Raw genomic sequence first — 13,686 nt, 5'->3', positions numbered from 1 at the left:
GCGACGACGCTGGGAGGAGCGCGCGACAGCCAGCCAGCGGTCTGCCTTGCCAGCGACGGAAGGTAGGAGAGAGAGAAAACGAGGGCGCCCCCCGGCCACGACCCGGAGGCGTGACCGGCTCTTCTCCGACTCGTCCTCTTCCTCTTCCTCTTCCTGCGGGGAGGCAAGGGGGGGAGGAGGGGGAGGGGGGAGGCGCGGCGCCCACCGCCCGCCGCCCGCTTCGCGGCTCGTTGACGGGGCGCGATGGCGAGGTTCATCCTGGGCCTGGTGGAGCTCGGGGTCAGCGCAGCCGTGCACCTGCTCTTCGGCTTCTACGTCTTCAGCACGGCCGTCGCGGCGGACATCTCGCAGGCCGCCGCCGCGTCCGGGTGCCCGCTGCTGCGCCGCCCGCCCCCGGCCGCGGGGCTCGTCGACGTCGCCGCCGCGGCCGAGGAGGACGACCGCAGGGGCGTCGTGCTCGACGGCTCGCCGCCGCCCATCGTCCTCGTCCACGGCATATTCGGCTTCGGCAAGGGGGTACGTGCGTACCTGTGGCCGGCGGGGGCGGGCGGGTGTTCGGTGAAATGCCGGCGAGGCGTGCTCACGCGTTCCTGTTTTTTGTTTGTTTGTTTGTCCGCGCGCAGAGGCTCGGCAGGATGTCCTACTTCGCCGGCGCCGAGAAGAAGGACGACCGCGTGCTCGTGCCGGATTTGGGGTCGCTCACCAGCATCCATGACAGGTGGGTGGGTGGGAAAATTACCAAAGTTCTTTCATCATTCGGTGGTTGGACACCATTCAAATCTTGATGAGCTATCCCGAGTTCGCTTATTACTATTATTAAATCTAGCTAGTAGTATAGTATGTTGGGTGGAATTTGATTGTTGGGGAATCTGGTGGCTCTGCAGGGCGCGGGAGCTGTTCTACTACCTCAAGGGGGGACAGGTGGACTACGGCGTGGAGCACAGCCAGGTTTATGGCCACACGCGCTTCGGGAGGATCTATGACACCGGTAAGGATTTGGTCGAACAGAACATCACTGTGGCACTATGGCCTCGCATGAGTTTGGATTTAGAGTTCTTCATTTGGGTTTCTGATCGTGCGCAGGGCATTATCCGGTGTGGGACGAGCAGAACCCGGTGCACTTTGTGGGGCACTCGGCCGGCGCGCAGGTTGTGAGGGTGCTGCATCAGATGCTCGCTGAGAAGGTACAACAAGAGATTTCAGATCTTTCTCAGAAACGATAGCTCTGTGTTGTTGCCTGTTGGTGGTAGAATGTTCATGCTTATCCTATGCTTTCCAAGGGGCTTTTCTTGTGATGAGGAGTGCAGGTTCGAAGCACCCAAATTAGCATCACTGCATTTGCATGAAGCTTAAAGCGCTTTTCGATGGATGGTCCAAATAATCTGTTTTTAATGTTGGCAGCATCCATTGTTGTTTTTTCTTTTCTTTTAATTATGTTGTTTGCAGTGCTTTTTTGCAGCTAACATGAGCATCTCCGTTTGATTGCGTGCGCCCATTTTTTGGCTTTATGCATGTGGCTTGCGGGTCTTGCTTGTTGCATTTCTATGCCGGGAACTTGGTGGCATGCTGCTCTAGCGAACACTAGCGTCTTGCATGACAAATTCATGCTTCCAAAATATGACGAAATTTCACAGGACAATTGTGTACCCAATAATCACTAATTTTAAATATTTAGTGTTAAAATTCAAATGGACTTACGGGCGTGCAGGAGAAAGTAGTAATTGGATATAGCACACTGTTATTTGGAAGTAAGGGTCCAACAATTTTGGCCATCTAATTAGAAAGATATTCTGATTAAATTATAGATTTGGATGTTATAATCCTAACACACTGTTCAATACTAATGTCAGGCTTTCCCTGGGCATGATACTTCTGAAGACTGGGTTCTGAGCCTTACTTCCTTGTCAGGCGCGCTTAATGGAACCACACGGACTTACTACGACGGCATGCTGTAAGTGTTGACTTGAACTCGTAAAATTAATGTGATATCATACTATTATTTTTCAAAAGGCAATGTGATTCCATATTGTGTGTCTCCATACCATTGTCATCATGTTTCACTTCCTATTAATTTCAGGGCTGAAGATGGGAGATCCATGAAATCGATTTGTCTTCTTCAGCTCTGCCGGCTTGGAGTCATTGTCTATGATTGGCTGGACATTCCTTGGCTGAAGAATTACTACAATTTCGGTTTTGATCACTTTGAAATGTCATGGAGGAAAGTTGGTTTTTCTGGTTTAGTTGATCTCCTGCTAGGGAATACTGGGCCGTTTTCCTCGGGAGACTGGATTCTCCCTGACCTCACAATTCAAGGATCTCTAAAAATTAACTCTACCATCAAGACCTTTCCCAATACATTCTACTTCAGTTATGCTACAAAGAGAACTAGGAAGCTATTTGGAATTACAGTACCATCAAGCGTCCTTGGAGTTCACCCCATGCTCTTTCTCAGAGTTCTCCAGATGTGTATGTGGCGGCACCCTCAAAACGCACCTCTACCTTACAAAGGATACAGGTGAAATCCTCTGCTCCAAAGCCAAGTTCTTATGCTGCTTACGTTTCCCCCTTTTTATCTTGTAGAGAACCTTATAAGTCATTATTCGTACATGTTATTAATCTTCTTACTGATGATACTCAGGGATGAAGATTGGGAAGATAATGATGGGGCTTTGAACACAATCTCCATGACGCACCCTCGCATTCCCATAGAGCATCCTAACCGTTTGGTAGTGGATGATTCTGACTGCAATCCTTTGCAACCTGGGATATGGTTAGTACCATGTTACCAAGTCTTGCTGTGAAGTTCTTACTGGAACAACATATATCCCTTCCTTTTAATCTGATAAAAAATACACTTATGCATGAATTCTTGTTTCGGCAATACTAACCAAATTCGATACTAAATTCAAATGGACGATAACCTGGGTGGCGTTGAAGACACATCGCCCATTTTTGTGTTTTGTTCACGTAAAACTATACATGTGCTTTCCTAATCTTTTTTCTGTTGATTTGTAGGTATCACAAGATCATTGAGGGTGATCACATTCTTTTCATTGTAAATCGGGAAAGAGCTGGAGTGCAGTTTGATTTGCTGTATGATGGCATTTTCGAGCGCTGCAGAAAGCATGCATTTAGGAAGAGCCCCCCTACCATGCCAAACGAAGCAAGTCAATAGAAGATTAAACTAAGCATTCTAGGTAGTAGTGAGGAAGAAACAAGGTGGCCATGGAGCTTTTTTCGCTTCTCTTCATCTCCGGCCTCCATGCACTTGGATGTAACTTCAACATTGTAAACTGTAAATTAATTTGTCCATTTGAGCAAATGGCACGCTTGATACCGCCGGTTCTTGGAAGGAGGGGTTTTGCAACTTGCTTTTCGCTGCCCTTACAGCACAATGCAAGGAAGGAAGCTTGTAATTTAGCAGAAGGTTACAGATGAATACCAGCATTTATCTATGACCTTAATGGGGCTTGTACATATTAAGGATTGCATCCATGGAGCTACTTTGTATGTTGGCAATGGTTTTGACGGAAGAGCTGGTCTATGATTGCGCTGTTTGTTTCAGAGAGTTTGTCATTTGAATTGGGTAGCAATTATAAGGGTTGGATATCTGGAGTCTTCTGGCAAGCTGGACCAGATTATCATGGTTGTTGACTTGTCATCAAGTGTCAGTGCCAACAAAGCACCAACTGCAACAGCTTGTTGCGATTCTCTTGTGATCAGGTGTGCTGCACAAGTTCTCGACGCCTGGACCATCGTTTTCCGCTGCTGCTGTTGTTTGGTTTCTACTTCTGGTTTGTAGTCGTTGTCCAGTGATGGCGTACGAACTGGCCGAGTATTTCGCATCTGTTTCAATCATATACACATAAGATGTCGGATATAATTATCCATGGGATATAACTCTGGGTGCGTGGTTCGAGAGAGTATCAGAGCATCCACAGTGTGTCCTTTTGCTGCCTCTATAGCTGCCTCTAAGCCTTTAGAGGCTGCCTCTATACATTGCACACAGCTGCCTCTAACAAAAAATCCATGGCATCGCCTTCAAGCCTAGAGGCTGCCTCCAAAGAATAAAATAATATTATTTAAAGATGGCAGTTGAAAGCTGAACACACCAGCCGTTGCCTAGCAAGCCAAAGGCAACCGTTATACGGTGCAAACTGGCAAAGCTCAGTTTGTTCTGAGCATACACATCCAATCCAATACAACCGTCGCATTTAAAAATAATAATAAACAACAAATTATGGCCGTTACAACAAGTGTGTGCATACACACATCTATCAGTATATATACTAGGGCTTTGAACAATAAGTTTGCACACACCCAAACCAACTGGGAGCCTAGACACCTCAAAAAACTTCACATTCATGGAGCACTCTCCAGGAAGTTTCACTAGGATGCTCAATAATTGCTCAAGCCAAGATCCAGAAAATCGAAACTATACCCCATCTGCCACCCCACCTCACCAGTTCACAAGTGCTTCATCCTCTCAGCATGGGCAATATTTGCATCCCATGTATGCACAGAACATGTATCCATTTCCACCTCCACATACCTCAGGTTTCCAAGCAGCACATGGAGTGTATGGAGGAGGTTCATATGGTCATTCATCTTCTGCAGCCGCCGGCTTCACCGGGATTGATCCACATGCTAGGATCAACCAAGATGCCGGATATTTTCATTATTCGCCTCAGCCTCCTGCATCAATACATAGGGCAGAAGAAGTAGATCAGCAAGAGTCAAGTGGAAGTAGTCCCGGTGAAGCAGAAGAACCTATTGCTAAGAGGAGAAATTGGACAGAGGAAGAAAATAAGCGGCTTGTCAATGCTTGGTTGGAAAATTCTCTCGATCCAGTAGATGGTAACTCCAAGAAATCAGACCAGTATTGGAAAGCAGTTGAGAAAGACTACAACAGCGTCACTCCGAAAGAGAGGCAAAGATCTGCCAAGATGTTGAAAGACCATTGGAGTAAGCAAAACAAATTTGTGACTCAGTTTGCTGGGTGTCATTCCGTGCAACGCAGTGTGTATCCTAGTGGGTATGATGACAATATGTTTATGGATATGGTAAGAGCAGATTACAAGGAGAAATACAAAAAAAGATTCACGCTAGAATATTGGTGGGATATGGTGAAAGAAATGCCAAAGTGGAAAAATACTTACTTACTAGAGAAGGATGAAGCGAGAAAGAGAGGCAAGACCTCAGAAACAGGGGCTTACATTTCTTCTTCTAGTAAAGATGCCGAAGAATCAGTGGACAGACAATTGGAACGTCGTCCTCCGGGACAGAAGGGCGCAAAACGCAAAGGAAAGGCACCAGCAAAGGCCGACTCTTCTTCAAGCAACCTGCCAGATCCAACTATGCAACTATATCATGATGCCATAGCAAGAAAATCAGCTGCAATAGAGATGGCTGCAGAAGCAAGAAAGGAGAAGGCATCTGCAATGAAAGATTACGCTGCTGCCACACTTGAGAAGGCAAGAACCAAAAAATTGAGCAAGTATATGAAGTTACTGGAGACAGACACATCCGGATATGATGCAGCAAAGCTACAGCGATATAACCAGCTTCTGAATCTTCTAGGCATGGAGCTATCTATTTAATAATTAGTAGTACCATTTAGTTTCAGCCTCTCATCAATGTATCTTTCCATTTCAGCAATGTATCTTTTAGTTTCGGTATTGTATCATTTAGTTTCAGGCTCTCATCAATGTATCTTTCCATTTCTGTCAAAGATATCTTTTAGTTTCGGTATTGTATTATTTAGTCTATCATCAATGTATCAATGTTGAAAAGAGCTGTTGAAACCAGAATAAATGTTGCATGTTCAGAAAACTAGCCGTTGGAACCAGAATAAATGTGCAGAAAACTAGCCGTTGAAAAGAGCTACATGTTCAGAAAACTAGCTGTTGGAACCAGAATACATGTGCAGAAAACTAGCTGTTGGAACCAGAATACATTTGTGAAGACAATCCGCTTGCCCCCAACTGACAAGACAAAATTGTTTGCAAAGATGCAAGAAGGTGCAAGAAAAGATGTTGAACGTGCATTTGGAGTTCTACAATCTCGATTTGCTATTGTACGTGGTCCGGTTAATCTTTGGTATAGGCAAGATATTGCTGATATCATGTATGCATGTGTTATATTGCATAATATGATAGTCGAGGATGAGCGGGATTCCTATGAGGTTCGCTTTGACTATGACTATGATCAGGGTACCTTTAACAACGAAATAGATAATCTGAACCATGGGCCAATTCATGAATTTGCCAGAGTGCTGGAGATAGGCTCAGCAATTCGTGATCGAGCTACACATCGACAACTCAAAGGCGATTTGATAGAGTATCTATGGCAATGATTCGGGGGTGGTCAGCCTTAGCTTGTATTAGAGGCCCAACAAATAATTTGTAATTTTATTTCTGGACTAGTTTATTCCAGATTTGTTCACCATGTACTCTGTATGCTGCCACCAAAATATTTGTATTGCTAGATCTTTTATTTTTCCTAATGTTTAATATAAGAAGGCTGTAATGGAGATCTGTGATATTCCCTACTATATTCAGCTCAAAAGCCACCAAAATACAAAGTCACATACTCACGTACAGGGAACCCATGAACAGCACATCTCACCTTGTGCTTCCGCGTGAACCCGCCCATGCTCCAGACCTGCGCCTAGTACTCGCACAACGCCGCTGCCGCCGCTATCAGCGTAGCGCTTCCTCGGCATCGCCGGCGCAGTTGGTCAGCAGGAATAGACCGGCGGCTGCGCCTCGACGCACTTGCCGGCGCATTTGCTGCACCCCCCGCCACCACCAGCAGTCCACATCCAGCTGCTAGATCAACCGCCTCCGTCGTCCGGCCTCGCGCGAGGTATTTGGTTCGCCTGGTCGCCGGAGACAGTTGAGACGATGGCGTGGTTCCTGCAGCCGCTAGGGATTGGAATCGATTGGGGATTTTTTTGCGCGAAGGGAAGAGTGTTCGGTGGTTAGAGGCAGCTGGTGGGCCCATGGGCTTAGAGGCTCACATTGCGGGAAGGATGCATTGGCTTAGAGGCAGGTGTATGGGGCCCACCTTAGAGGCTGGGTTGCCTCTACACACTGTGGATGCCCTCAGGTAGACTACACTTCACTTGCACTAGTCTGCTTTAATGAGTCCCAAAGTAGGACCGGCTCCGTGAATGAATATTTTCCTGTCTTACCTTTTTTAGAGAAACCATGATACTGATCTGACTTAATTAATTAGATAGGTGTTACATCAGATTAAAGAAATAAAAAAAAGCGATCAACAGAAGAAAAAAAATACATCGACACCACATCAAAGCAATTTAAAGTTGCCATCTCTATCTTCGCCAATTGCATCTTCATGTTCTTCTATGCACCAGGTAATGAATTCACAGAAAACCATGCCTTACAATATAACTAAGGCCTTATTTGGCACTAGAGTTTTTCCAGCGCCAAAGGGATTGGGAATGAGAAGGGATCCCGTGAACCCCTCCCCTTCACCCAATCCTCTCAACCCCTCCTAATCTGCACTAGAGTTGCACTCGGGAAGAGAATACATGAGGGGGAAGGGGGAGTGTTGAGTTTACGGGAGGGTGAGGGTTTGCGGGGGATCGATGGGGCTGCACACTTGGAAACCAGCCCACCAAATAGTGCATCGGGAACTTTCTGGGGGGGAGGGGGGATGGGCCGGGACAATCCCGTGAATACACTACCAAACGGGATCAAGACACCTCTTGCTCCCCATCAGACATAAAAGCCATGCCAAAACAAGGATGTAGTGAGGAGACCATTATTCCACACGCCACTGCCTTCACCATTGAAAGGACACCCGCCAACGACATGTAAAACTAACATGAGAAGGCCAAAAACCTATGCTATGTCAATAGGTGGTTTTCTTCATCTCCTAACGGCCGCCAGAGATAAGGGGAACCGATATAGATGGAGAAGATGCCAGGGCAACTAATCAACTCTAGCGGATTCCCCAAATTGGCGGAGTGCACTAAAAAATTGGAGGCTAACAATCCTACGTGCAAAGCTAGATTCCCCAAATAGCAACCTTCATAATTTTTCCTCTCTCATTTTTCCACGTGTACTCAAAATTCTACTTTGGCTTGGCATAGATTTTAACTAGATTTTGCCTCGATGAACATCAAACTATTGAACAAAAATTATCGCTTATTGACATTGTACACACACATTTTCAGACTGCGGAAATGACAAGTGACATTTTCATACACAACTACACTAGATACTTAGATAGGCATGTCGAATAAACAACATGCTAACTATGACCGCTAGTCGGAGTCGGAGTCCACCTCCTCGCTTGGGGCCCTCCAATGCGCGCACTCGGCGTCGGGGTGGCCTACAACTGGGGCCAACTTGACCGGGACTATGACTCCGACTATTTGGGCCAAGTGTAGGCTGCCCGACCCTTTTGCTACGTAGCTTCCCTGCCGTGCTCTACCGACCATGTCATTGGGCGCCAGATCTATGTATCGCCTACTCGAGGCAGAGCTCCGGGTTGCCTTTGCCAAGGGGGCTACTAGGTCGGCCCAGTACTGTAGTTGTGGATTTTTTTTCTTTATTTGGTTTGTTTGGAGAGCGGCGTTTTGGCTTCTAGGAACAAAAATCCCACGTGTATATCCGGACATTTTATGTGTGTTCACAAGGTTTCGGTGAAAAACGACGTTTTTTGTGGCTTGTGTAAAAAAATAAAGAAATGCCTCGTGAATAGTTAGAATGAAGCATCAGAAATTGTCTTTTTTACACAAACCACAAAAAACGTCGTTTTTCACTGAAACCTTGCGCACGCACATAAAATGTCTGGATATACACGCGGGATTTTTGTTCCGAATTTTTCAAGTTTTCGAAATGTGTGTTTCGACAATGGGTGCATATGCACCTAAGAGCCAAAGGCAATTACCGGTTTGTTATCGATTTTTCAAGTTTGAAGTGATTTTCTCTGGTTTTTACATTCTCTTATTTTTTTCTTATTCTTTTCTTCGGGTTATTTGCTTCTTTCTTTCGTTCTCACCGGTTTTCTTCTTTCTTTTCCTTTTCCTTTTCTTTTTATTTTATTTTTCTTTTTTAACACATGTCTGCATTTTTTTGCACACACTATATATTTTTCGTGTACACTAGGAACATTTTTTATAGATCTTTAACATTTTTCAAATATAGATTTTTTTAGAACTTCAAATATAGATTTTGATGTACATTTTTCATACATATTGTACATTTTTTGTGGGAAAGCATCTGGTGCACCGGTGCTTGTGGTGCTACCGGTGCACCGAACGTCCATAGCGCATTTAAAAATATTCAAAAAATAGCTTATTGCACAACATCGGTCTTATTTGTTGCAAAATTTCAACTCAAAATGTCGGGGGTTGGGTACGACATATGCCAAATGATGGCTTATCATGGTGGAAGCGAGTAGAACGTCGCCGGTGCCTGGAAGCGGAATGAGGCGAAGACATGCACGCCGGCGGAACTTACCCATCTTCAGGGCTCTCCTAGGAGATAACACCCCTGCTGCTACTCTGCGGGGTCTCCGCATGATCACTAAGGCAAAGTGGCTACAATGGTGCTCCTGGACCTGTTTCGGGAGGCAGGAGAGGGCAAGGCTAGCTCTCTCCTCCCTGTGCTATATGGTCTATCTCTATCTAGGTCCGAACCCTTTGCATGGGTGCCTCGGGGGGTTTATATAGGCCTACCCCCGGGGGTAAAATAGTAATCCGGCTGGGCGCGGGTCCCAGCCGTCTGTCTCTCAGGCCGCCGTCTACCCTGCCGGCTTCTAGGGCCCGCCGACTGGCGGGTCCCGCGGACAGGCTTGATACTGTAGCGGCACTCCTAATGACCCAGGCTCGGTCATTGGGTCGTGACAACAGTGCCACCATCTATCAGGCGATCACTGTCGCCATTCCCCATCCTATCTGGTTAATGGCCCGTGGGGCCCTGGGGAGGAGTCGGCCGACTCCAAGGAGGCCGACTCCCACAGATCCGTCTTCGGGGCGCCCAGGCCGCCTTCGGCCCACCCACTGACAGGTGGCCCCACCGTCTTTGGGCCGTACAGGCCGGCGTCGTGGGCACAGGGCGTGGCGCACTGTGGCTGAGGTCAGGGCAGGCATGGCAACAGTGTCGCGCCTCACCGGAGATCTCCCAGCGATACGGCTCACTGTAGCCATGCCGGCCCTTCGTAAGCAGGGGGGAACGGCCACGCCGTGACCGTACCCCACATCGCACTTCGGGATGAGGGAGGAGTCATGGGCCGACTCTCCATAGTCGGCCTCTCTGGAGGTCGCCAGCTCGGAGTCGGCTTGTCTCGGAGTCGCCGTCTGGGACTCGGCTTGTCTTGGAGTTGCTCCTGGGACTCGGCTTGAGGGGCGCGGCCTGCCCCGATGTCTTGAAAGGTCCTGGGACTCGGGTTAGCCTACCCGTGGCCCAATACTCCGACAGTATTCCCCGAAGCTGGTGAAGCCCTGCGGACGCTGCATTGTGGGGCTTCAACAGTTTCAACCTTCCAGGAGCGGACTCTGGAACTCGGCTGCCGTCTTCCCTTGGGCCGACTATCGAGGGTCGGATGTTTAGCGAAGAGCCGCAGCTCGAAAGTCGCGGCGGGAAACCAGGCGGCGTGCCTGATACGCTTCCCCGCAGTCATCAGGGCGGTCCTATCGCGCGGCGCCACGTGGAGAGGGCAGTCTGCCTGCCCACGCGCGTGACGGGACGGGCCGTCAGGTGGGGCCCGCCACTACCGTGCCTCGGCATACGAACAGATCCGCTGCGGCCGTGGACGGTTAGTTTTCCCACGTTGTTACTGCGTGCAGTAACTTCGAGGGGTAGATCGTGGGGCGGCGTGGGGGCATCGTGCGCAGTTAATCCCATGCCCGCCCCCTCGGCTTCTCAGCGCATAGGGCTATAAGTAGGCGGGAGGGAGCGGAGCGGCACAGCACGCGCGCCCTTCTTCCCCGCTCCCCCGCTTCGTCTTGCCTTCTCTCCCTCCTGCCTCCGCCGTTGAGCAAGAGCATTCCACACCTCGGCGATGAGCTCCTCCTCCGCCGCGGCTTCCGCCATGCGCTCCGGCGTATGGGACAGCTCGGAGGTAGAAGAGGAACACATCGAGTTCCTCCGTCGGACACGCCGTCTCCCCAGTGCGGACCTCGTGCGCAACCGCGCCACACCGGAGGGGGAGATCCAGCCGGCGCCGGAGGAGGGCGAGCGGGTCATCTTCCGCTCGCACCTCATGCGCGGCCTGGGGCTGCCGGCGAGCGGCTTCTTCCGCTCGTTCTTAGAGTTCCACAGCCTTCAACCGCACCACCTCACTCCGAATACGGTGGTGTTGCTCTTCGCCTTCGCCACTCTGTGCGAAGGTTTCCTCGGTGTTCTCCCCACCATCGAGCTGTGGGGAGAATTCTTCTCTTCTAAGCTCGGCACGCACATCGCCGGCGTGCCGGCTCAGTGCGGCGCCTTCATCGCGATGCGGCGCTCGACGGCCGACAACCCCTTTCCTCCCGTCACGCTGATCAAGTCGGTGAAGATGTGGCAGCGCTCATACTTCTACGTGAAGAACCTCGCCTCCGACGGCGACTGGGTCAACCTGCCGCCTTACAACGCCGCCCCCCTAACTGGGAGGCTCCCCAGCTGGTCTCACAGAGTCAAGACGCTGACTCCCGCCGGAGCCGCCGCCGTAGCGCGACTCCGGGTCTTGACGCAGTCGGAGGGCCTCGTCGGGGGCGACTTGCTGGCCGCCTTCGTGGCACGCCGAGTTCTCCCGCTCCAAGGTCGGCCTCACCTGATCTGTCAGATGAGCGGCCTCCGAGACCTGAGTCGGATGTGCACCAAGGAGATGCCCCGCGCGGAGGTGGCAAACATGGTGAATTATATCGCGAACTGCGAGTTCGGGGAGGACTGGCAGTTCGGCAAGGAGCCGTACTCGTGCGACAACCCCCCACCAGTGGTAAGTCACGTCCCTCTATTGTTTTGTCTTCTTTGCGGCCGACTCCGGCTTCTGACTCTTGTCGGTTTCTTCTGAGCTAGAATCCCCTTATGCAGCCTGCAGTCGGCGCCACGAGACAGCCCCGCGAGTATGTTCCCGATCGTGCGGACAGCGACGTCGACGACCCTGACTTGGGGGCGGCGGCGATGGAAGCCGACGCCGAAGGCGGGGGAGGAGGAGCAGAAGGCGACTTCAGGCCCTCGGCCACCTTCGCCGACTGGCCTGACGACGACGCCGAAGGGGAAGTCGCTCCGCGCCACCAGCCGAGGGTCGGCTCGTCGGGCGCCGGCTCCTCCGCCGGCCTGGCCGGCCAAGGCGGCGCGAAGAGGCGTCACGCCAGGCCGAGTGCGCCCGGCGGCAAATTGAAGAAGTTCAAGGGGGCGGTCGCCGCGACCAGACGGGAGGAGGCGGCCGCGAAGGCTAACCGCTTCTGAAGGGAAGTGAGAAGGCTGCCGCTAGTCTCTGCGTAAATCTTTACGCTTTTTTATTTTCCTTTGTTGAATCTTGTTCGAGTCCTCTTTTATACTCCCTCCATCTTCTTCAGGGCCCCTCTTTCCCTTGAGAGAGTCGCCGTCCCCTCCGTCATGGGGTCGGCAGAGACGTCCACCAATACTCGGCGGGTCGACCCCGCCGCCGACCTCCGGGAGGCGACGGAGCGAAATGCGCGAGAGAAGCGCGAGGAGGAGGAGGCCGAACGTCTAGAGAAGGCGGAGGCCGACAAGGCGGCCGCCTCCGCCCAGAAGAAGCTGGAGGAAGCCGAAGCCGCCCTTGCGGCGAGATGGCGTGCCGAGGAGGCCGCGCGTCACCGATCGGCGATGCTCGTCCCCCCACTGTCGTCTGCACCGCCGCCTCTGGAGTTCACGGGGCATACCGGGGAGGCCGACACTGAGAACCCCGTCGTGGAGAAGGAGAGCGGCGAGGCTTCCATGTCGGACACTCTCGTGCCGCCACCGCCGCCTCCACTGCCGTCTGGGAGACCGCACGGCAAACAGCCAGTGGGTCCGTCGGAGCCGCCGGTCACGGACGAGGCCGAGGCGCGGCTGCTTCTCCAAGTCGCCTCGCCGGTGTGCCGCCGTCTTGAGAGGGCGACCTCGACGCCGTGACCTCGGGAGACCGGCGCCGCCAGCTCGGCCACCTTAGACGCCGAGGCCACGAGCGCCACGCCCACCGGGTGGGTGCGCGGAGGCGGCACCGGGCCGCTGAATCAAGCGCTTCTGGACGTTCAGGCGAAGCTGCGCGCTGAAGGCGACGCCCTTCAAACTTGCACTAGGGCGCATCTGGCAGCGCGGACGGACGTCCGAGTACGTTTCCTTATTCTTTTTGCTTCTTGTTTTTTTCTGTGGGGCCGCGCTAGCGCACCCACTGGGTGTAGTCTCCGAGTTCCGGGCCGGCTGCTGAGCAGGCGGTTCGGAACTCCCTCTGGTGAGTTCTAAATACTAACTTTGTCTTCAATGACTTATTGCAGGAGTATCACAACCTCCGCGCCACTGCCTTCAACCGCAATGTTGAGGAGTTGAGCAAGCGGGCTGCCGACTTGTCGGAAAGCCGGAGTAAGTTCTTCTTCTTCGCGGGGGCGCGCTGGCGCACCCGCGGGCTGTAGTCCTCGAGATTCGGGCCAACTGCTGAGCAGTCGGGCCGGATCTTCCCGGCGATCTTCTTTGCTGACGACTTATTTGTCTCTTCTTTCGTTCTTCA

General features: G+C 51.3%; 1 protein-coding gene and 1 long non-coding RNA gene across 2 annotated transcripts; one reads left to right on the top strand and one right to left on the bottom strand.

The window, feature by feature from the left end:
- Positions 1–202: 202 nt before the first annotated feature.
- Positions 203–3,564, top strand: LOC119343251 (lipase-like). Its single transcript, XM_037614324.1, has 8 exons — positions 203–516; positions 624–718; positions 885–988; positions 1,084–1,184; positions 1,851–1,951; positions 2,078–2,515; positions 2,639–2,770; positions 3,016–3,564. Exons 1-8 carry the CDS (start codon positions 244–246, stop codon positions 3,173–3,175), a joined length of 1,404 nt encoding a protein of 467 aa, XP_037470221.1. The 5' UTR covers positions 203–243; the 3' UTR covers positions 3,176–3,564.
- A 653-nt stretch (positions 3,565–4,217) lies between these two features.
- On the bottom strand, positions 4,218–6,617 carry LOC119343242. The gene is made up of 2 exons (XR_005165977.1): positions 5,217–6,617; positions 4,218–4,695 (listed from the first exon to the last, which is right to left on the bottom strand). It is a non-coding gene; the product is annotated as an uncharacterized LOC119343242 (long non-coding RNA).
- Between the last annotated feature and the right edge of the window lie 7,069 nt (positions 6,618–13,686).

This window comes from Triticum dicoccoides, chromosome 1B (genome assembly GCF_002162155.2).
Source record: "Triticum dicoccoides isolate Atlit2015 ecotype Zavitan chromosome 1B, WEW_v2.0, whole genome shotgun sequence".
NCBI classification, from domain to species: Eukaryota; Viridiplantae; Streptophyta; class Magnoliopsida; order Poales; family Poaceae; genus Triticum; species Triticum dicoccoides.
Note: the sequence above shows the minus strand (reverse complement) of the source record. Positions and strands in the feature narration are given on the sequence as shown.